The sequence below is a fragment of the Gavia stellata genome, chromosome 32 (assembly GCF_030936135.1).
Source record: "Gavia stellata isolate bGavSte3 chromosome 32, bGavSte3.hap2, whole genome shotgun sequence".
Lineage (NCBI taxonomy): Eukaryota > Metazoa > Chordata > Aves > Gaviiformes > Gaviidae > Gavia > Gavia stellata.
The window spans coordinates 2,667,423-2,688,882 of NC_082625.1; the positions used below are offsets into that span (position 1 = coordinate 2,667,423).

General features: G+C 36.2%; 1 protein-coding gene across 1 annotated transcript in view; it reads left to right on the forward strand.

Annotated features, from left to right (window-relative positions):
• The window catches only part of EPS15L1 (epidermal growth factor receptor pathway substrate 15 like 1), a 40,983-nt gene that overhangs the window by 1,575 nt on the left and 17,948 nt on the right, over nucleotides 1-21,460 (forward strand). Inside the window, exons 2-21 of the mRNA XM_059831707.1 lie at nucleotides 3,659-3,700; nucleotides 3,928-4,017; nucleotides 4,365-4,412; nucleotides 5,105-5,200; nucleotides 5,820-5,882; nucleotides 6,783-6,908; nucleotides 8,480-8,539; nucleotides 8,878-9,114; nucleotides 9,719-9,876; nucleotides 10,353-10,509; nucleotides 12,909-12,994; nucleotides 13,395-13,467; nucleotides 14,004-14,165; nucleotides 15,030-15,227; nucleotides 15,505-15,669; nucleotides 17,830-17,953; nucleotides 18,079-18,129; nucleotides 18,502-18,638; nucleotides 19,687-19,747; nucleotides 20,126-20,208. Of these exons, the coding sequence (XP_059687690.1) occupies nucleotides 3,659-3,700; nucleotides 3,928-4,017; nucleotides 4,365-4,412; nucleotides 5,105-5,200; nucleotides 5,820-5,882; nucleotides 6,783-6,908; nucleotides 8,480-8,539; nucleotides 8,878-9,114; nucleotides 9,719-9,876; nucleotides 10,353-10,509; nucleotides 12,909-12,994; nucleotides 13,395-13,467; nucleotides 14,004-14,165; nucleotides 15,030-15,227; nucleotides 15,505-15,669; nucleotides 17,830-17,953; nucleotides 18,079-18,129; nucleotides 18,502-18,638; nucleotides 19,687-19,747; nucleotides 20,126-20,208 (2,217 nt within the window). The remainder of the gene's footprint in view (nucleotides 1-3,658; nucleotides 3,701-3,927; nucleotides 4,018-4,364; nucleotides 4,413-5,104; nucleotides 5,201-5,819; nucleotides 5,883-6,782; nucleotides 6,909-8,479; nucleotides 8,540-8,877; nucleotides 9,115-9,718; nucleotides 9,877-10,352; nucleotides 10,510-12,908; nucleotides 12,995-13,394; nucleotides 13,468-14,003; nucleotides 14,166-15,029; nucleotides 15,228-15,504; nucleotides 15,670-17,829; nucleotides 17,954-18,078; nucleotides 18,130-18,501; nucleotides 18,639-19,686; nucleotides 19,748-20,125; nucleotides 20,209-21,460) is intronic.

Below are 21,460 nucleotides of genomic sequence, written 5' to 3' on the forward strand. Positions count from 1 at the left end.
TTTGTATAACATAATATATTATCTTGAGGGAAAAAGGGCCACATTCTGTGAACATATCAGTAATTTTGACATACTATTTTCCAACTAATTCATTGGAAGCATTCTAGTTTTGCAGCTTTTTTTGCTATATTGAACTGTCAAGAGTAATCCAGCTGTAATCAGGGCACTAAACAGAATTTCCCTGGAAATTAATAAACTTCCTCTTTTAATAGCCTCAATTTCATGATTACTGTAGAGATATGTGCTAGTTGTAATAATGCCAGCAATGGTATTAAAAGGAATAGGAGAGGTTACACGTGCTGTAATGTTGAAGCATGTTCACTCAGAAAGATATAGAATAAGAATATTGATATCAACATATTAGGAGCTATAAACAATATGGGTAATTCAAGCGTGTGAAAGTGTTTAATTATATTTGTTTCATAAATTAATTTTATGATGGTTCTATTGTTCTATGAGGTTATGTTTTATGATGTTGTTATGAAAGAGAATTTAGATGTCTAACTTACAGTATACAAACTAACAGGTTTCAGCTGTCTTTGGTTCAACTGGCTATGCATAAAACCAGTTGAAAATCAAGCATGTAAAATCAGTTCTTGGAGTTAAACAACAACTGAAGCTGGATTTGATTTATCTTTGATAACTTTCTTTTCTTGAATATTTGATCACCTTATCAGTGGTCTTTCCACTGTGCCAGGCATGTTCAACCTACAGCCTCTGGAGGTTATGGAGAGTTATGTTAGAGGTATTGGGACAGTGCAGATAATTTTGTATCTCAGTCTTCTGAGACAGCTCAGGATACTCGGCAAGTGGAGTAAGGGCAAAGGTAATCTTTCTGGGGCAGCAGCAACCTTCTTTTGGCTCTCATCTTTGTGGGACACCTTGTTTTTTCCCCTTTCACAAGTACCTATTTTCATCCATCACATGATGTGACAAGAGTGGCTGAAAGACAGTTGTGAAATAGGAGGACACCAAGGAAAATAATTCAGCTGATCCAGAGTTCTTTGTGGCCCTGAGATGACCTCAGGAAAGAAGGCTGCTAGGAGCTGGCTTTATTAAATGTTCTGGTGGCAACAGCTTACTCTTGCCTTTTTCCCAGACCTGTGTTAAGGGATATGGAGACGTATCCATCTGCGTGTACTGCGTACAACAAATGCAGTGTACCAGATCTGCTGTGAGAGTGCAAGTTCAAGACCTGAACTTCAAATTTGTACAGGAAATCAACTTAAAGAGATCAAACAACAAGGCACCAGGGTTCTGAAGTGTCTGTTTGGGAGACGGTGTAAAGTGTTGGTCATAGATGACGTTTTGGGGAATATGGAGTAGGCATAGAAACCAGAGGGCTGTTAAACTGTAAGTTGAACTGAACCGCTGTGTAATAGGTTATATCCTTTGATCACTCATCAACTGCAAACTCTTCAAAATGTTTTTCTTTGATTACCAGCATTGACACTGTCTTGTGTAGGTTCCTCGTCGCCAGATGTCATCAAATTACAGAATCATCTTGAATGATAGTGATGTAGTCACATGTGGTGAGGGATAGGTAGGCAGCTATGCTATTTTTATCACTTGAGCCCATTTTGTCTGGTCTGCTTCATCACAGAGATGCAGTCATTTAGGTAAATCGGTCAGAGAGGCTTAATCTTTGTAAAACTCTGCAAGTAGAGAGTCGAGTGATGAAGTGCTTTCCAGCAGCACTTGGATGAATATATTGCTGTAGAAGAAACTTCACAGCATTTAAGCACATCACCCAGGATTCCTACCACCTCTGTCAGGTAAGTCAGCTGTATGTCATGGCTGACAATATCAAACGAGGATGACAAGAATGTCTGGTGATGGGATGAGATCATTCAGTACTGCTGCTGGAGCTGTTTGCTCTGCATCTTGGTATGAATCCAGTCTCTGCGTGCTTTAGGATACCCACCAAACTAGTTAAAGGAGCTTGTAGTTGGTCTTTGGCTAACTTCTCTGAGCCTTCTGATAAACGAGAGGTATATAGTTGGGTGATAGTTGGCTAAAACATACTAGATTTTATTCAGAGTTGGACAATTGCCTACTTTCACCTTTTCTCTGAAAGATGTTTCCTACTTTGGACAGGAACACAGTGCTTATCTATGCTGATCATTTACAAGCCAGCAAAAAGATGAGTCAGATTTATGAGTTACGGTCACAGCTTTCTTCTGAATTCCTGTCCAGCTTCTGGAAGAGCAAGAGCTTCTAGAGTGTACTGGTAGAGAATGCAGTGGCTTATTTTGTTGATGTATATAAGTGAGGTACATTTAGGATGTTTAGGAAGCTCTTCTGAAAATGCATGATCTTTCAAGCCAAGTAGAACAATTGATCTTGAAAGAGCTTGGTGTTCGCTTGCTTTTGATTAATAGGGTTTAGTTATTTTGGCTATCCCCTTAAATTAAGGTTTGGCATGTTTATTGTAAACTTAGAGGAAGATTCTCTTTGTGTAAAATAAAATTTCATGCTCTTCATTGGTCTTTTCTTTCACCATATTTCTGTCTCCCTTCCCCTCAGTGTAGGCAGAACATCCAGAAATCCGGGTGGATGACAAGAAAGAAAATAGCATTTGGGAGGTGACATACCAGTGATCAGAGTTAGTGCAAAATAATAATTCGTCAGATTTCTGACTTGTGTCCTGTAGGTGGAGAGCGGCTGTCCCAAGCAGGCTTTGGGACGTTTCAACGTCTCTGCGTCTCAGTCATTAAACTGTGTTTATTGGCTTGTTTTGTGGCTTGTTTTTTAAGGCCTTTGCCTGCTCTAAGGGGTGACTTGTTTGAGACTGGATTGTTACGTTTTTGCTCTTGGCATTGAGGCTGGAGAATGGTGTGGAGGTATAACTGGCACATGGCTAGAACTTGTGTGGCAGTTGTAGGAGGCAACTGAGAAGATGGGTGTTGGGGCTTCTGCCTATTTTGGCCTTTCAGTTCCCATTTGCTTGGAATGTCAGCAAGAGGCAAGAGCAATCTGCTTGTTTAGTATTCCGAGAGGCAGGGCCTACCTTTGTGTCTGCTGCTTTTGTGTAATGCAGTGATAACACCAAGCTGAAATCCTCAAACAACATTGTCAGGGAATTGTGACATTTGTTGATTAACAATTCATTCTTTTCTTTTCTTTTTTTTTAAACTCTGTTTCAGTTTAAGATCCTAGTCCTGAAAACGCGTAAACACAGGCATATTTTGATACCAGGGCTCTGTGTCTGTGTATATAATTGTCTGCTGAAAATATTCCATAAGTATATATACAATGCAGGAGGTAGTCAAGTCAGCGTTATGTTGAAAACTCTGCCTTTGATATCAGTAGTTCTCAAACTGTGATCTGAAATACCTTGGCAAAGAGTTCAAAGCTGTTCTACAAAATCTTATTACCATATAGTGTTAATTAAAGGTGTGAGTAGAAGTATGAATGCTGGTGAATAAGAAGTTTTAAGAGGTGACAGTAGTCTGTTGGCTGCAAGTTTTGGGGGATCTCTGTTATCCACACTTAGATTTCAAGTACCCAGTTTGGAACGCAGCAAATTAACACACTGTTTTATATTTTTGATAGAGGTAATACACAAAGTACTATACGCTTTTTGGGGTTTTTTGGTCAATTCTTAAAGGTGTGCTATCTGTGATTGCAGTTTCTTAACGTCTCTCTTGTTTTTCAGTTTTCTACTGGGAACCCATTATACGAAACTTACTACAAACAGGTAGGTTCTTAAAAAAGAATTTAAAAATGGAGTGCAATTTGCTCTTCCCCAAGATTTCCCTCTTTCTCCTTTCCCCATTGCAGTGCTAACGTTCTGTAAATTCTCTCTGCTGAGTGGTAATGCATGCTTGTATAACTCTTTTGACCTAGAGACAGGAGACATTTCATTTCTTATCTCTCCTTTCATAACAGAGATGCTTCAATTGAATGTGAGTTTTTATCTTTCAGGTAGATCCAACATATACGGGGAGAGTTGGGGCAAGTGAAGCTGCGCTGTTTCTTAAAAAATCCGGTCTCTCTGATATTATCCTTGGAAAAGTAAGTTGAAGGAATTAGGTAATGCAGCAATTATCTGTACACTTGCTTAAGTGCAGCTAACATTGAGCAAAAAGTTTGCAAAAAGGAATTTGGTGGAATGCAAATCAGATCCTTGGAACATTAGGTTAACCACAGATTGGTAATAGCTCCAAGGCATTGTTCTGAGTTTCACAGGAATCTAAAAGGAAATATTGTCTTGTGTGTAACACATTTGGGAATTAAATCACATTGAATGTCATAACTTGAAAGCTGCAACGAACAGTTCAAGAAGGCATACAATATGAACTGTTGAGCTGAGTTAAGCTTTATTTTAAAATCACAATGGCTTTTATTTTGTATCTCCACAGATATGGGATTTGGCTGACCCAGAGGGTAAAGGATACTTGGATAAACAGGTAAACAAAATGTGCTTGTAGACCTCTTACGTTACCTTTCACAGAGTAGCTTTGTTTGAAGACAACCATGATATCCATAGTAGTTATCCTTAGCTTTTTTTTTAAAGTTTCCTTTTATAAGATGAGTTTTTTTCCTAGCACTGCTCATATCCAAGTATATTACTCAGTGAGGCTGCTGGAGAAGTTTGGATCTAATTTTCTATCCCTCTTTGGTTTTGTAAATAATCAGTGAGTGTGATGTATAGATACGTAGTCACTGAGTCTTTAACAAATACAAACTATCATTTTATTTTAGAAGTCTTTCTTGCATGAAAAAATATAACTAGCATTACTAAAAATGGCTTGTAATATCAAATATCAAGTTACTTGTAGATATGGAGAATTTTTTTAAACATTATTAATTTTTAAGAAAAATTGTTGCAATTTGCTTAATTATGGGAGAGTCCTTCTTAAAAATTAGCTTTGGAGCTTTCTGTTCTTAGTTTCATGTTATTGTAAAGTTTTTCCTGAATCATGTTTAAAAGCAGTGGGGTAGTTGTCACTATGCAGTTAACTGAGGGGGCTATACATTTGTTGTTTCCATACATTACTGAGTTGCACATGTACCGTGTTAGTAAAAATCATGGGTGGGTTATTGAAGAAAGTGATTTGGACTGATTGCTTTTTTTAATATAAAACACTATTGTTTGTAGGGTTTCTATGTCGCGTTGCGCCTTGTAGCATGTGCACAGAACGGCCATGATGTTAACCTGAGCAGTCTGAACTTGACTGTGCCACCTCCTAAATTTGTAAGTATTATATACCTAACTGTATGTATGTACGTATTACATGAGAACTAAGGCTTCAGTTGGAATGCTGGAATAATCTTCTGTTTCCTAAATGTCACGGTTCTGAGACTTCAGGCTGCTGTCAAACTGTTCCTTAAGACAACTGCAGTCACGGCTGCCATAGTCCTGTCTTCCTGAGTAATATGTGCCAGCCCCTTCCTGGACTGCAAAACTGATGCAAGTTTAACTACGGTCAGCTTGTTCAGGAAGCTGATGTGGCTTATGAAAAAAGAAAAAAAAAAAAGATTTTCTTTTGGGCTAGGTCAACAGGAGTTTGTAGTAAAGGGCATAACTGCAGCTTTGTCTGCAGTAGCTGCTGTGGAACCTCCTTTAGCTTGTCTTAGTTCTGTGTTTGGGTACCTAATGCACCTAATGTCCTTATCAAGGTACGGTAATAGTATAAATCAGTATGACTTATTTTTTTTACTTGGGTGCATGTGCAGCCTTTTTCTTTTTTTCAGTGTAGTTAAGCTTCATGTCTATAACCATCTCTTAAAGCAATTAGTAAGGATTAGAGACAGAAGTGTGTGCATTTATATATATATATATACATATACATTAAAAATTCTTTAATTTTTAGCATGACACTAGCAGTCCTTTGCTGATCACACCACCTTCAACAGAGGCTCACTGGGCTGTTAGGGTAAGTGTAAAAGACAACACATTCCATTCATTCTTTAAAAGTAAATATTTTCCTTGTCTGTAATTTTCCCAGTGAGAGAATTTTGTATCAAATATATTTCCCATTTCAGAAGTCCTCCCTTTCTGATGACAGACTTGTGCACAATAGAGAATATTGAACTGTAGTTTTATATTTGAAATAAGTATAAAACAAGCCTTTGACAACCCCTGGTGTGATGTTTTTAAGACACAATGAATTTTAATCTTCTGCCTGGATTTCTTCCAGAATCCTAGTAGTAGGCACTTTCATGTTTGTATAAAGGACCCCCACTGAGAACAGCAAAGCATTTCACCAAATCCATCCTGAAGTATTAATTTAAAGCTTGAGTTCATATGTTCTAATTAGTATTCAGTGATACACACAATATATATCATTGGAAAAAAGTAACTTTTGATACATACATGGGGATATTTGTATTTAGTTAGTTTTCAAATGCACATTTCCCAAAAGGTAGAAAATTAATAAAATAATTTCTAATACTGTTTTTTTGGGTTTGGTTTTTTTTTGTACTTGCATGTTGTACTTTAAAGTGGGAGGCAAAAGAGTTTGTCAACGTTTGTTTAAAATCTAGTCAGCAGTGTTTTAATCAGAATGCATTGTCCTTTTAGAACACTACAGAAACACATCTTGTATGCTGCATGTTAAAATCTCTTAGCTATCATAACCTTAGCTTTGAAATTAAGCTCCTAAATCTAGCTCCATGGGGTTTACATTTAAATACAGCACGGTGGCACTTGCAAGAAAGCTTGGAAATTTAGAATTAATACATTACTGACCAGTCTTAATTTCTTGCAAGATCTCATTTTCAACACTCACACAGGCACACTTTTTTACTTATTCAGGCTATTTCTTACCAACTAGGTGGAAGAAAAAGCAAAGTTTGATGGTATTTTTGAAAGCCTTTTGCCAGTAAATGGTTTACTTTCAGGAGACAAAGTAAAACCAGTACTGATGAATTCAAAGCTACCTCTTGATATCCTAGGAAGGGTAAGTATGCTGTTTAGATTTAGCTGTTCTCCATTTAGCTTCTTGTAGTTGCAATGTTAAATATTTAAGTGTAACTTACCAACATAGATCAGGTTTTGGCTGAGATTTTACATTGAGTGCATGCTATAAAGCAAGAACATTAAGTAGGCTCTGAAGTCTTCCACTTAGAAATAAGAATAATAGTAGTAATTTGGGCCCTAGAGTAGGTTGGCTTCATTATCTCTGTATTCATTTTAAGAGCTGGAAATTTTTGTTTTGGTTGTTTAAAAACAAGAAAAAGCTCTCCTAAACCATAATAGCTTTTATAACATTATATTCAACTGTTTTGTCATTTTTCTAAATAGGAGTTATTAGACATACCATTAAATCTATCCACTGTTTGTACAAGAGAACACTTTAAAACATCCTAGTATATTGTAGCTGTCAAATTGTCAAGTATTTTTTTTCATGTATATTTATAAATACTTCTGAGATGAGTTTGATGCATCCATTGCATATTTGCAAGAGAAGCAAACCTTATAGTATTTTTCTACTTCCATTTAAAATATGTACTCTTTAATGTTTTGCATATTGATATGACTGAGAATGAATACATTCTATCTAAGAGCTGTATCTGCATTTATATACTTTCATCTCTTCAGGAAGAACTGCCTCTTTCTCTGTATTATCTCCAAGATCTAAGTATGACTTGTTTTAATTCTGTACTTGAATATTGTGAAGTCCTCAGTCTTGAAGGGCTTTGTATTTTATCTTGTTAGTGTCATGATAGAAATGCAGGAAGCTTTTTCCTGTTCCAGAACAGTTTGTGGACAAAATAGGGGACTGAGGAAATGGGCAAAGGCGATAAATCAACTAGCTTAAATTTGTACAGGGGTCCAGTGATAAAGCTGGGAGTAGAGTTCAGGTGATTGAGCCTCAGTCTTAGCATTCTCTCCGCCGTACTATACTGTCTCCAAGTTATACTGATGATTAAACAGTGTTAGCTGATGGCTGAGTATTACAGAACACAAAGTTTTGTATCCTTCTAAATGTCCTGCAAGTTTCGTTGACTGTACTTGACCTAATAATGAACTAAAGTTGATAGATGCTTAAATTCTCTCCTATAGAAAATTCGGGGGGGTGGACATATTTTTTTGACTAAAAATGAAAACTAAAAATCTAGGAATGGAATGCAAATTAGAAATGTATTGACTTTTCTAAAATATTTTAACTTTCTTATAAGACAAATTTGGACAATCTGCTAGCCCACGCCCTCTGGACAACTCTGAAAGCCACCTCTGGATGTTTTCGGTCAGCTTGATGACTCCTTAATTGCAATATAGAAAGATGAAAAACTTGCCTGTGTTGCATCCAGAATTGGTTAGAGCCACTGTTGATTCATGTTGCCAAAAAGCTCTAATCCAGTCTGTTTCATCAGAGACTGTTTAGCTAGGTCTAATGTAACTAATGTGATCTTCACAGAAATCTATTAGGAGTCTTTAGAGAGCATGCTTAATATGATGATGATTAACATCAAAAGCACAAAATGTAACTTCTTCTCTAAATCATTGTTTGTATCATAATTGCTGTAGGTCTGGGATCTCAGTGATATTGATAAAGATGGTCACCTGGACAAGGATGAATTTGCTGTGGTAGGTTGCTTTAAATTCTCAATTTGCAGTGTGTCTGCTAGGGCAAATCACTCAGTTTTTTCTCAAGAGCTTTGCAGCTTTCTTTGCTACAGTCAGCTGTTCTAATCTAAATTGTTCACATGGCGCTATTAAATGATCTTTCTCAAATCCATCTACTGACTCTTGCATGTGTCATCAAGATTAAACTTTTTGGAATTACATTCAAAATGATCTGCTCTGATTTATCTCTCTAATCATATTGTGTTTTGTTTTACTAATACATAAATGACTGACACTGGAAAAATCTTACTGCTTTTTCTTCTAATTGTTAATGTTATCTGACCTTTTTGCCTTTGCAGGCAATGCATTTGGTTTATAGAGCTCTTGAGAAAGAGCCAGTTCCTTCACTATTACCCCCTTCTCTCATACCACCTTCTAAAAGAAAGAAGACGCCTGTCTTTCCTGGTGCAGTTCCTGTTCTCCCTACAAGTCCCCCACCAAAAGATAGCCTCCGTTCTACCCCATCTCATGGTAGTGTCAACAGTCTGAACAGCACGGGGAGTTTGTCTCCCAAGCACAGCATCAAACAAGCACAGGTACAAATCTTTTTTCTTTTTTTTTCCTTTTTTTTTTTGTATCAGTAAACTGCAGGAAAAAATAAAACTGCTTTTTGATTTATGCCTCATGTGAGCACTTTTCTGAAAATGTGTTTGTTGGTGAGTGATTTGGATGGAGGGAATGAAATGAGAATGGTAAGACTTGGAAGAATGGAAGAAGAGCAGGTGAATTTTAGTCAGAGTGACCATGACGTAGAAAATATTATGGGGAATTTTCATTTTCCATGGAAAGTGAAACCACAGAAAGGCTTTATTCATATACCTGCTTTAGTACCAAAGAAGTTGTTAATCTGCCTTCTAAAGCTCTTGCGTTATTAGCATGAGGACTTAGTATGCATACTTGGGTTCATATTTCCAAAGAATGCATGTTTTTCAGCTGATGAATAGCTGTTTATCAGTATTTAATTCACATAAAAAATATTAAGCTATAACATTCATGAGAAATGGGGAACTACCTATTTACCAATCAGATTTGATTGTGCAAGATGTTCAGCACATCCGACTCTGAATAATGTCGTATATAGTCAGTGTGTTGATAAAGACTGTTTATCTTCTTTTGAAATACAAAAATTTTGTTTTACAGCCATCTGTGAATTGGGTGGTACCAACATCTGAAAAAGTGCGATATGATGAAATTTTCTTAAAAACAGACATGGACATGGATGGCTTTGTGAGTGGTCAAGAAGTAAAGGACATTTTTATGCATTCAGGTCTGTCTCAGAATCTCCTAGCACATATATGGTAAGAATTCCTTACTAGCTGTATTTTTGTAACTTGCTGATCTGGGAAGTCAGATTATCCAGCCAGAATTGTGATCCTAACATTGGGAAGAAAAAAAAAAAAACAAACCCAAACAAAAAAACCCAAGTTCTTTTGCTTGTCCTGTTGCCGTACTACGATATGTAGGCTATGTGGAAAAAGAAGGGAAAAATAAATACTTGCTTTGCTTTTCTGGGAGGGGGGTATAGGTCAGTCTGTGAATTGTGATTGTTCTTTGAAGTTCTAGTGCTCTAAATATTTTCTCAGAGTAACGCTGTTCTATTCAGTTAAATATGTCTAATAAAATACTGCTCTGTTTATGGAACTCTTTCACTAGAATAAGCAAGCTCTGATGAGGCCGAATCAAAAGAAAATTACATGTCTATGTGTATTTCAGGCTTCTTGGTAGAGGAGAAATAAGCTTTTCTTGTTTATAAGTATGATCTATTTTTTACCAGGGCTTTGGCAGACACAAGACAGATGGGAAAGCTAAGCAAAGATCAGTTTGCACTAGCAATGTATCTCATTCAACAGAAGGTCAGTAAAGGGATTGATCCTCCACAAGTGTTGTCCCCAGATATGATCCCTCCCACAGAGAGGAACACTCCCATACAGGTAAGTCATTGATTATTTGTAGATAATACTGAGCTTATGTGCTTTGCAAGTAATGGGCTTTGAGTATTAATTTTGTAACTTTTTTTTAATATTATGGTAAAGAATTGCCAACTTTTTTTTTTCTTATCTCCCCTTACAAAATTCTTTAATGTCTGAAAATATATGTAGATTTTTAACAACGCAAGACAGTAAGTAAAGAAGAATGCAGTAGAATATTCCATAAATAAAGGAATAATAATGCTGAGAAAAGCCTAGCATGGCAAACACTCCTTTGTCATAAAGAAGAAATTTTTTAAACTTCAGGGAACTGTTAAAAGCAACTGTAAAAGCTGGTTTAGTAGCCTGTCCCTGACTAATCAGCACCAAATTCCTCCCATGAAAATGTAGAATATTTTAGTGGCTAAATAAAGAGTGATGACTTCTTAGTTTCTGGGAATTGGTGGTTGATTCATCCCTTGTAGCATGACAGTCCGTAGTCCTATATCCATCACTGTTAATACCACTTTACTGGAGCATCTAATCTTTTACTGAACCCTGCTTTGTTCCTTTCCTCAATAGCATGTTAGTGTATTTCTGAAACTTAAATGAATAAATCTTCTGTCATGTCAATACATTAATCTTTTCTATAAATTATATAGTATTTTTCTTTACTTTTTTTACTTTCCCTAACCAGAAAGCTTTTGAGCCTCTAAAATGTATTTTAAGTGTTGCTGTTGCTCTGGTGCTTTTAAGGTTTTTCCTATATCCTTTTTCTATAGACTCTGTCAGGTTACTTGACCCCTGTAGGAACTGAGATCTCAGCCCTAACAGAAATGCGTCGTGTGAGTAATCGTAATGTCCAAAAGAATGCAAACTTGTTTATGTGCGCTACTTGTAACTTTAAAAAAGTTTATATTTCTGCACCTTCTCCTGTCTCTTTGCTCTTGTGTTCTGTGGCACTTGCTCTTGGCATGATGATAATGTCACAGTAGTGTGAAGTTGCCAGTATTGGCTGTTGACCCGGTGATACTGCTTCCTTCAACAATTTGAGATGCATTGGTCTGTCAAGAAGTTCTTTGACAGGCAACTCAGGGCTGACATGTTAAATTTACTCGTGTACTAGTTCCCTGAAGCTGTGGCAAATATACCTTGATGCAAGAGCTTTAAGCTTCCCATTATTTTCAGTTCATTGGATCTTTTTTTCATCTGCTGTGGTTTTAGATGAATAGAACATGAAATAAACTGTGTGTTACTGTGAACATAGCAGATTAGTTTTCAGTTCATGTGGAACAATGAACTGTGTTACCCTAAACAATGTAGCAGCTTATTTTAACTCATTTCATAATCAAATTGGGTAACACCTTATTATGATCTTGTACAGCACGCAGTACAGGTCTTTCCATAAATCTGTATGTAGTCTGAACATGCGAAAGTGATATTAGAGGCTTTTGATTTGCTAGCTTGAAGAATTAGTCTGGATTGTTGTTATTTATTATTACTTAATGGCATATTGACAAAAGAAATGCTCATCCAAAAATGAGGACTTAATTAACTTATTTAAACTGGATATTCACCTATTGTTTCAACAAAAAATGTCCATTTTACTATGCTATCTGTTTGTGGTTTGTTGTTTGGGTTGTTGGGGTTTTTTTGTATTGAATAAAGCAAAACTTTCTATGGTTATCACAGCAATCTCAAAGTGACTGAAGTAAGCAAATGCTACTTACTTCTTTTCGAAATGCTATTTAAAAATGGTAGGTCTCCTGATCTATCATACAGGCAGTGAGTTCAGCATTGCAGTTTTTGCTCAGTTGCAGTGATTTTTTTTTTTCCAAAGAACTAGCAATCCTTTTTATAATCATCACATATTTTGTACCAAATGCTGAGATCCTTTCTTAAGAACTTCTGATGACAATTTTGTTGCCTAAAAGGCAAGGGATACCCTCTGCATCTTCCCTAATCTACACCTGAATGGCTGTAGAAGGGACCCGCACTGCAGGAAATCGGGTATAATTGCAGAAATTGGCGTTAATTTATGGCAGGGCTCAAAAAGACTGAAATTGCAATCTGATTTCATTAAGATCCCTGGAAGCTTTGCTATTAACTATGGCAGAGCTGGGTTTTTAGTTTTTTAATTTTAATTCTACCATTCTCTGCAGTTTGTTGACATTGTGCATGTCCTTTAACTGCTGTGTATTTCAAATATCCCATCTGTTAAATGGGCATAGAGAAAATTCTCCTGTCTCGCAGGTAGAATTGTGTGGCGTGCTCAGTGGTTGTTGCATAGTAATTTCATGTCTCCCATAGAGTTTTGCAAATGCATATAATGAGAATTGTGTCCCACCTTCGTCCTCAGCCTTTGTAAAACAAGATCTTTTGTTATGACTTGGCATTTTAATAGACTATTTTGTTCTTAACAGGATAGTTCAAGTTCTGTTGGATCAGGAGAATTTACAGGGGTGAAGGAACTGGATGATATTAGTCAAGAAATTGCACAGCTGCAGAGGTAATAGTTGCGGAGTATTAACAAAATCTTGGAGTAGGAGAACCAATTAAGTCTATAGTACTGATGTGTCGTTACTTTTGTTTTCTTTTAGTCAGTTTATCATTACTTGTTACTGAAGTTGGTGACAAATCTCCCACTGATAACCTACAGTTAGCCAGTGACGTAAAGCCGGCCTGGATTCTACCAGGTGACTTCAGAAGATTGATTACGGAACAGATAGTATTTTTTGAAGAATAATTGATATGTATATGCCTTTACTCCTTTGAAGAATATATCAGAATATGGGCTGGCATTTTTGGCTGTGTGGTGTTTCCAGAAAAATAATTGATTTTTGCGTGCGCACACGTGTGTGTTATATTATTTAACTAATCACGAATACATGTGCTTTTTTATCATACAGAGAAAAATACTCGCTAGAGCAGGACATTAGGGAAAAGGAAGAATCAATCAGACAGAAAACCAATGAAGTTCAGGTAAAAACTCTTTATCATTATTAGTTTTCATTTTAATCTAAAATAATATATGGGGAGTTAAGCATTCTTTCTTCTGTCTTGTCTTATGTTGCTTCTAGGTAAGTCTTTCCTCCTTTCATGGGATTTTCCTCTAACTTATGGAAAGATCTTTAGTCTCCTGTTCTCCATCAGAAATGTTTTCTTCTGACTCTGGCTAATATAAACAGAAGATGATACGCAAACAGTTTGAGATGTCTTTTTTCCTTAGTGCTTGACTAACGCTGTAATTTAGGAAATCATTGTTCAAAGAGTATTGGTTTTGATAATTAGGATAGCTCAATTACATGTGCTCTGTGTCACAGTCTCTTTCCGTCTTGTGGGCACTGATTTGTTTCTTGATGTCTCATACAAGTTCCTGCAGAAACAAAATTGTACACATGCAGGGAATAGCCTATGTGATACAGAAAATCTTTTGGAGTTTGCTAGCTTGTTTGTGGTTGATCATTCCTATAAGACAACAGCTAAATGTAAGTTACAAACTGTGGAATTTTCCTCAGGAACTGCAAAATGATTTAGACAGGGAGACAAGTAACTTGCAAGAGCTAGAGGCTCAGAAACAAGATGCCCAAGACCGCCTGGATGAAATGGACCAGCAGAAAGCCAAACTGAAAGATATGCTGAATGATGTAAGGCAGAAATGCCAGGAAGAAACACAGGTGGTGAGTGTATGTTAATTCTGGACACAGTCAAGAGTATTGTGTCTTTTGTTGAAGGAAATTCTATTTATTTAATTAATAAGCTTGCTTTGTTTATTCATTTTTACCATAAATAGCAATTTCCACACAAATACAGAGGTCCAAGAAAGGATTTTGCTAACCTAAATACCTTTCATAATGGTCATAAATGGGGGGCTGAACAAGATGATCTCCAGGGGTCCCTTTCTACATAAACATTCTGTGAATATATCAGACATTTACTCAACCTAATGGGGTAGCTGCGAAGGATTATTCCTGACCCATGGGAAGTCCATGGGGCAGTGGTGCATATTTTGATCCTCATGTCAGTGTTCTGAGTTAAAAGTGGGTTTTCAGGGGAATACAATTGCCAACGTAGCTAGCATGTTATCTTAATGTAGAAACTTAGTGTATAAGGTCATGTAAGAAAGCGTAGAAGGAGAGTCATATGCAACTGTGTAATTTTAACTCTTACCAGAGTTAAAAATCAGCTTTATAATACTTGGGAAATGTTTGAATGGGAAAGGAGCCAAGTTCTGAAAACTGCAAGGTTACCATCTAAGAAACAGCTTTTAATTACCTTTATAATTAGTATATTAGTATATAATAGGTATTTCTGTCATTTAAAATATTAATATTTCTTGATTTTACTGAATGTCCTATGTGCTTTTATCAAGGATTTTGTGTAACGTAATAAGAAGCCCACAGTTCTTCATATGAAGTTCTTGTTATCTTCCTTAGCAGTTGATAGGTTGCTTTACAACTTTCTGTTATTTATTATAAAATCATAATCTATTAAGTTACATTTATTTCAAATTTCACTCTGATTTTTGTAACGTTTTGTTTCAGATTTCATCACTAAAAATGCAGATTCAATCTCAGGAATCAGATTTAAAATCACAGGAAGATGACCTTAATAGAGCAAAAGCAGAGCTGAATCGCCTCCAGCAAGAAGAGACTCAGCTAGAGCAAAGTATCCAGGCCGGAAAAGTGCAGCTTGAAACAATAATCAAATCTTTAAAATCAACACAGGAGGAAATAAACCAGGTATTCATTGTAGTTTATACAACTTCTTTTTTGCTTCTTGAAAGGCTAAGAGTTGAATGTCACCTACAAAGGTAACTTTTCAGAAGAGGAAAAAATACTGGTTCATGAAATAAGCCTTTTTGACCCGTGCTTAGTAGGTTAATTCCCAGTTTGAGTCAGGAAAAGTTCAACTCTGGTGGGGGGAAAATGCAACTGTCTGGCAACCATGTGTAATAAGAATGCAAGAATTACAGTGTTATTGAATGTGTAACGTACTAAAGCATTTTTCACTGCTTAGGCAAGAAGTAAACTTTCTCAACTTCAAGAGAGTCATCAAGAAGTCAATAAGAGTATAGAAGAATATAACGAAGCTCTCAATGGGATTCACGGTGGTAGTCTGACGAATTTAGCAGACATAAGTGAAGGCCTTGGGCAGACGGAAAGAAGCAATTACGGAGCTATGGTAAAAAAAAAATTACTGTTGTTTAGTCTATTTTACAATAATTAGGTTTGTGACTTGCACCTAATCTGAAATAGTTAAAATGTTTGTTTAGTTGGCTTTTAGTATGTCAGCAAATACTGCTACCTGCAAGGTAGAATCTCCAGTGCAAGGCAGGGCAAAGATTTTAATGCTGGTGGAAAACCTGATTTTCAAGCTTTGGGTTAGAACTTCTGCTAGGATTTTGTGCCTGTGTAACTGTAACAGTATGGATATGTAAGCAAACTGTAATTACATAAACAAAAAGAAAAGTTAACCCTTGATTTGTAACCTGTCACATCTTTAGTCTCAGGAAGTAGGTAGGACTTTATTTTCAATTCAAGTGTTCTGTTTTTTCCTAGCAAGTTCTCCAGTTTACCAAGATGATACCTTCTCTTACTGTAAAGTTCTCTTTAATCATGTATTTCTTTCTTATTTCTAAAAGAAGCTATACAAATTTCTCCTTTGTAGTCAGCTATGTTTATTACATATTTCAGTAAAAAACATGTTCCCTTCCCAAAATACATAGATAGTTCTCTTTTGCTTAAACAATGCCGGCATCATTTATCTCACTTTTTCTGTTTTCTCTTAATCAGTATTTTTCCCAATTCATAAGATCCTTCAGGTTCTTAAAGATTTTTCCGATCAATTTCTTTAGGGTATCTATTGTTGATTTGGGTATTTAATAATACTCTAAACCACAAGATTTTTCATTTTTTAAGCCTATTTCTTTGCTTTAAATAGAAAAGTTGCATACTTGCTTGATTCTACTTGCACATCTACTTGGTGCTTCCTCATTAGGGAAAAATGTTTTTCAGAATCCTTGTAAGCACAGTATTTACTGTGGGTTTAGTATGAAGTTAAATATATATCGTATATAGTGTATTAATAAATATTCAATAGGCATGCTACCTTTATGCCCTGCTTTACACTTTCTCTGTAAAAACAAAATGCTCAAAAGAAGAAAAGTGTAAATTTAAAACAACAATATATTGAGAGACAGGGTCTTAAAACACTTAGTGCTTAGTTTCTGTGCTTGCATGGCTTGCATAAACATTATGTTTAATTTCCAGTGGAAACTTCCAGATGTTTCTCTTACTTGCAAAACCTAAGAATCCCTTACTGGAAGAAAACTCCAGTATATGTTCATAGTAAATTTTTTGAACCATTGTGTCCCTTTCCTGTTTCTTAATTCTTCCTTCCTGTTCCTCCTCTCCCCACCTCCCTTCCTGCTGTTCTGAGAAGTATTAATTAAGACTTCTTCATTTGTATCTTGTGAAGGAATGAAAGAAATCCTGTATCTTTCTAGTGTTGGAGGCAGTGTAAGTGGGTAGTTGTTACTAGACATTTCTTGTTAGATTTGAATGGCTTTGGTTGTCAATAGAACTCTGTTGTACAGGTGCTGTATGCACATAGAACTACTGTGGCAAGGACTGGTTTCATCAGAGAGTGTCAAACAAGACAAAAGACAGGGGTATGAGATGCAAACGAATGCGACAAAGATGTTTCATAACTTTAGTTTGCTACTTGTTCATGCAGGATTTTTTTGTAACTTGGCAAAGCTATAGGTTGGCCTCCGCTGACAAACCTCTCTATCCTCAAAATGTTGGGGTGACACTCTTCCTGCCGTGTAGTGCTTTATAATGTGAAATCAGTACTTGGAGCTTCAAGGTCAAGAATGAGTTAACAAGAAGCAATATTGAGTATGACTACTCAGTAGTAATTTCTTGTATTTGTAGTCCACAGATGATTTGTGGATCCTTTTCTTTTAAACAGCTGTCTTACCTGAAGCTGAGCTGTCAAATAACTGGGAGAGAAGAATTTTTGGATAGTGTGATGGCTGGGGTTTTTGTTTGGTTTTGTTATTTAAGTATTTGAGAACTGAATCTATTAATATGAGACACAGTTTAACCTTTTTATTGTTATCTGTATATACTTTTGATGTTCTATGTAGCCTGAGGCTACGTATTTTTTTCTACTGTGTAATTACTTCTGCTGAGAAATCACTTATTCAGAAAGTTCTTTAGGAAGTAATTTTTAAGATCATTAAACAGGAACCAAGATGCCATAGAATTTCTGCTAAATGGGTAACTGAGCATTTTAATCATGGTAAGATACTGTAAAGTTTCTCCTCTTAATTTTTAGGATGATCCATTTAAGAATAAAGCCTTGATGTTTACCAATAATACACAAGAATTGCATACAGACCCATTCCAGTCAGAAGATCCTTTCAAATCTGATCCATTTAAGGGAGCAGACCCTTTCAAAGGCAGTAAGTGACCAATGGCTTACCTGAGACCTTGAAGACCAATTGTTGAGTAAATGATTTTTTCACAAACTTTTATTATCTTGCTAAATAGTGGATAAAACAAATAATTTTTCTATTCTGCATAGGTGACCCATTCCAGCATGATCCTTTTGCAGAACAACCACCTGCTCCAGCAGGTAATAGCCCTTTTGTTGACAGGACAGATGTGGTATACACAGTTTGTAGACAAACACAAAGATTTCCAAGGTTTCCCTGGCGTCAGATTTTTGGTTTGCATGTGGGAACTTAGAAACCTGACAGGGTGTGCATTCAGCATCAATATGTTAATAACATGCATGTTAAGTCCATGACCTTAATATAAACATGGACTTGTTCAAACTTAGTAAATACTGTGTTTAGAGAGGTATCTGGAAGTTTATCAGATTTACCAAATCATTGTGTGTTTTTATAAGAAAAATTACATCAGTGAGTATGAGGTCAAATATAGAATGGTTCATTATGGACACACTAGGTGCTACATTCTATTTACCTTCTAATACTCCTTCTAGATCCATTTGGAAGTGATCCATTTAAGGAAAGTGACCCATTTCGTAGTTCTGCCCCTGAGGATTTCTTCAAGAAACAGGCGAAGAGTGACCCATTTACCTCAGATCCATTCACGAAACCCCCCACTGTACCCTCAAAGGTCAGTAACTTTTAAATCTACACATAATAGATTTCTTTACTATTGACAAGCTTATTGTCTGAAAGCTAAAAGGAACGAAATAGCACTAAATACTTTTCTCCTAACTGATGAAATATCATTAACTTCATTCTTAAAATCAAGTATGGATTGTTAAGGCAATTAGCAGTTTGTTCTTTCCATTTCCATGATGATGATGTATATTTACCATGAAGATGCAGTTAGGTGGATTTTTTTTTTTCTCTGTTGGGAATTTCAACCCACCAGCATCCACTCATTCACACAATTACCTCCATTCCATCGATGTTTCTATTTGCGCAGTCACATAGTGAATCGGATCGAGGAACTGATCTGGCTAAAGAATTACTGAGCCACCAACAGACAATAGAGCCAACACAGTGGAAGGACTGCCCAGAACACGTTTGTCAAATGTATAGTCACAGTTCTTAAGCTGTCCTTACGTGTATGTGTGTGGTTGTTGGGGGGGTATGGATTTTTTGTTCTGTTCTTTAATTCTTTCCCTCACCCTTACGGCATTCACTGGCTGTTGTCACCCAACTGTTAGAACACTATTCCGGTATCAGTCAGTGGGAGATTAGTTTGTCCTGCAATATAGGTTTGTACTTAGATAACAGCAGACTTTTCAAACTGAACAGCAACTCTGTTTAAAAAGAAGCGATATACAGACTCTCTGTCTGTAAATGCCTGACCTGAAATTCAGTCTCTGTTGCTAAAAGACTGAACACTTCTGGCTGTAATTTCTTATTTTGCCCTGGTAACTAATATTGCTTGTATTTCAGTGTGACACACTTTTCCTTTGAATGTGTTTCGCTTGTAGGTACTTGGTGTTTTGTTCAATGCTACCAATAGCCAAATGCACTAATAATGCAAATGTCATATAATCAGTCAATTTTATCCCACTATATGTCCACTGAACAGAGTGGTCTGAAATTGGAAGTAATTTGTCGTAAAGCAAGAGGTTTTGATATGCATAAAAAGACAAGTGCAGAGTACAGCAGAACAGTAATTACATATATCTGTTCTTATTTAGCCTGACCCTTTTGAAAGCAGTGATCCTTTTACGTCTTCCAGTATCTCTTCAAAAGGTCCAGGTAAGAAGAAAAAATTTTCTCATGAAGCTGAATAAGGAGGTATCCCTTTCTGAAAGAAGAATCAAATGTAAAAGTTGAGAGTAAAGAAAGTGTCTTGTGAACTGTTGGCAAATATCATTGTGTCCTATTACGGATTATGAAGATGAAGTCTTTGTGTACACTATATACTTCACTTTTTTCTTTTTTTTTTTTTTTCTTCAAACAACTGGTAGAAAACCTATTGTTTTATGGAATTCTTTTTTAACATCTCATGCCAGGTCAAAATGCAAGTGTTTTTTAATCACCTGCCTGCTTTTGTACTTCATTGGCACCAAGTCATTCTTCATAATTCTTAAGTATTATTTTAAATAACTTTTTTTTCCCCCGTATCTGTTTCAGATCCATTTGGAACACTGGATCCATTTGGAAGTGGTGCATTCAGTAGTGGTGAGGGATTTGCAGACTTCAGTCAGATGTCAAAGGTAAAGGTTACAAGGAAAGCAACTGTCCTTTTAAAACTTTATGTACAGATACTTTGTTTTAAGGGTGTGAGGAGATTGTAACTTTTCAGCTGACAACCCACTTTTGTTAATTTTTTTCCGATCAACCTCACCAGTTACTTAGCAAAGCATTTTCCATCCATCTCAGATATAGCAGAGTCTTACCAAGACTGATAGATTCAGCAGCGATAAATCAACTTTTCACAAACATTTTCAAATACCAGAGGAGCAAAAGAAATAAATTCTAGTTTTTACTTGTAAGAAAAGGTAGTTGTTCCAGATATATTGATATATTTCACTGTCCAACCTTCCTCTAAGTCCTGAAGTCCACTTCTTGGATACTTCATCTCTCATAGTATCCTGACTTGTTCTTAAACTTCTCCATGAGTACAGGGAACCAGAGGAAGGTGGAAAACATTTCATAGCTCTTAACAGAATTGCCGTTTCCTTGCTTTCTTGTTATAAACTGAGTATACAGGGTATTTCAAACAGAACTAGGTCCTTACCTCCTCATCTGGATCAGTCAGTCTGCCATTAGCTTTCTGAGGTGGAGTTTGGAATTTACAGTTGACATCAGCTGCCCAAGTTTTTACACTTAGTTCCACAATAACGCTTGAACATTGTAGCGTAAATGTTAACTAGAAAATAGATTATCACTTTGACTAATTAAATTTGTATTTTTTTTCTGTGAGGGTTTTAGCTCTCCACTAGGTGGCAACAGCCTGTACAAATATTGATGTGTTTGGCTGGAGTTAGAAGTTTTAGCGAAGGTCCGAATGCGAGCTTTAGCTTTGCCTACAAAATTCCTCTTTCTTCATTTGAGGATGAAAAATTTCCCTGCATGGCATAATTTTTTGTGCCTTTTTAATCAATAGGAGAGTCCTTCACAAAAGCCAGCTGGATATAGGAAACATTAAAAAATATGGTTTTAGAATTTTCCCTGAGCTTTTACAAAAAAGACTAATAGCTGTTTGTAACTTAAGAAAAGCTTGGAAAAAAGCTATCCATTTTGCAGTCTACCATGTTTTTCCAGTTTCTGTCGTGGTTCTGTTTATCAGAGTGAAGGCCACACTGTAGTATGACTGTTCATTGCCAAATAGTAAAAAGTAGTTTTACTTCCTTTTATTTTCCTCATCAGCTTTTTGCTAGGACTAAAAGTTCTTGAAGTACTTAAGTGATTGAAAGCATAAGTACTTTTGAATGTTAATGAAATCCTAGCACCCCTGTCAGTGGG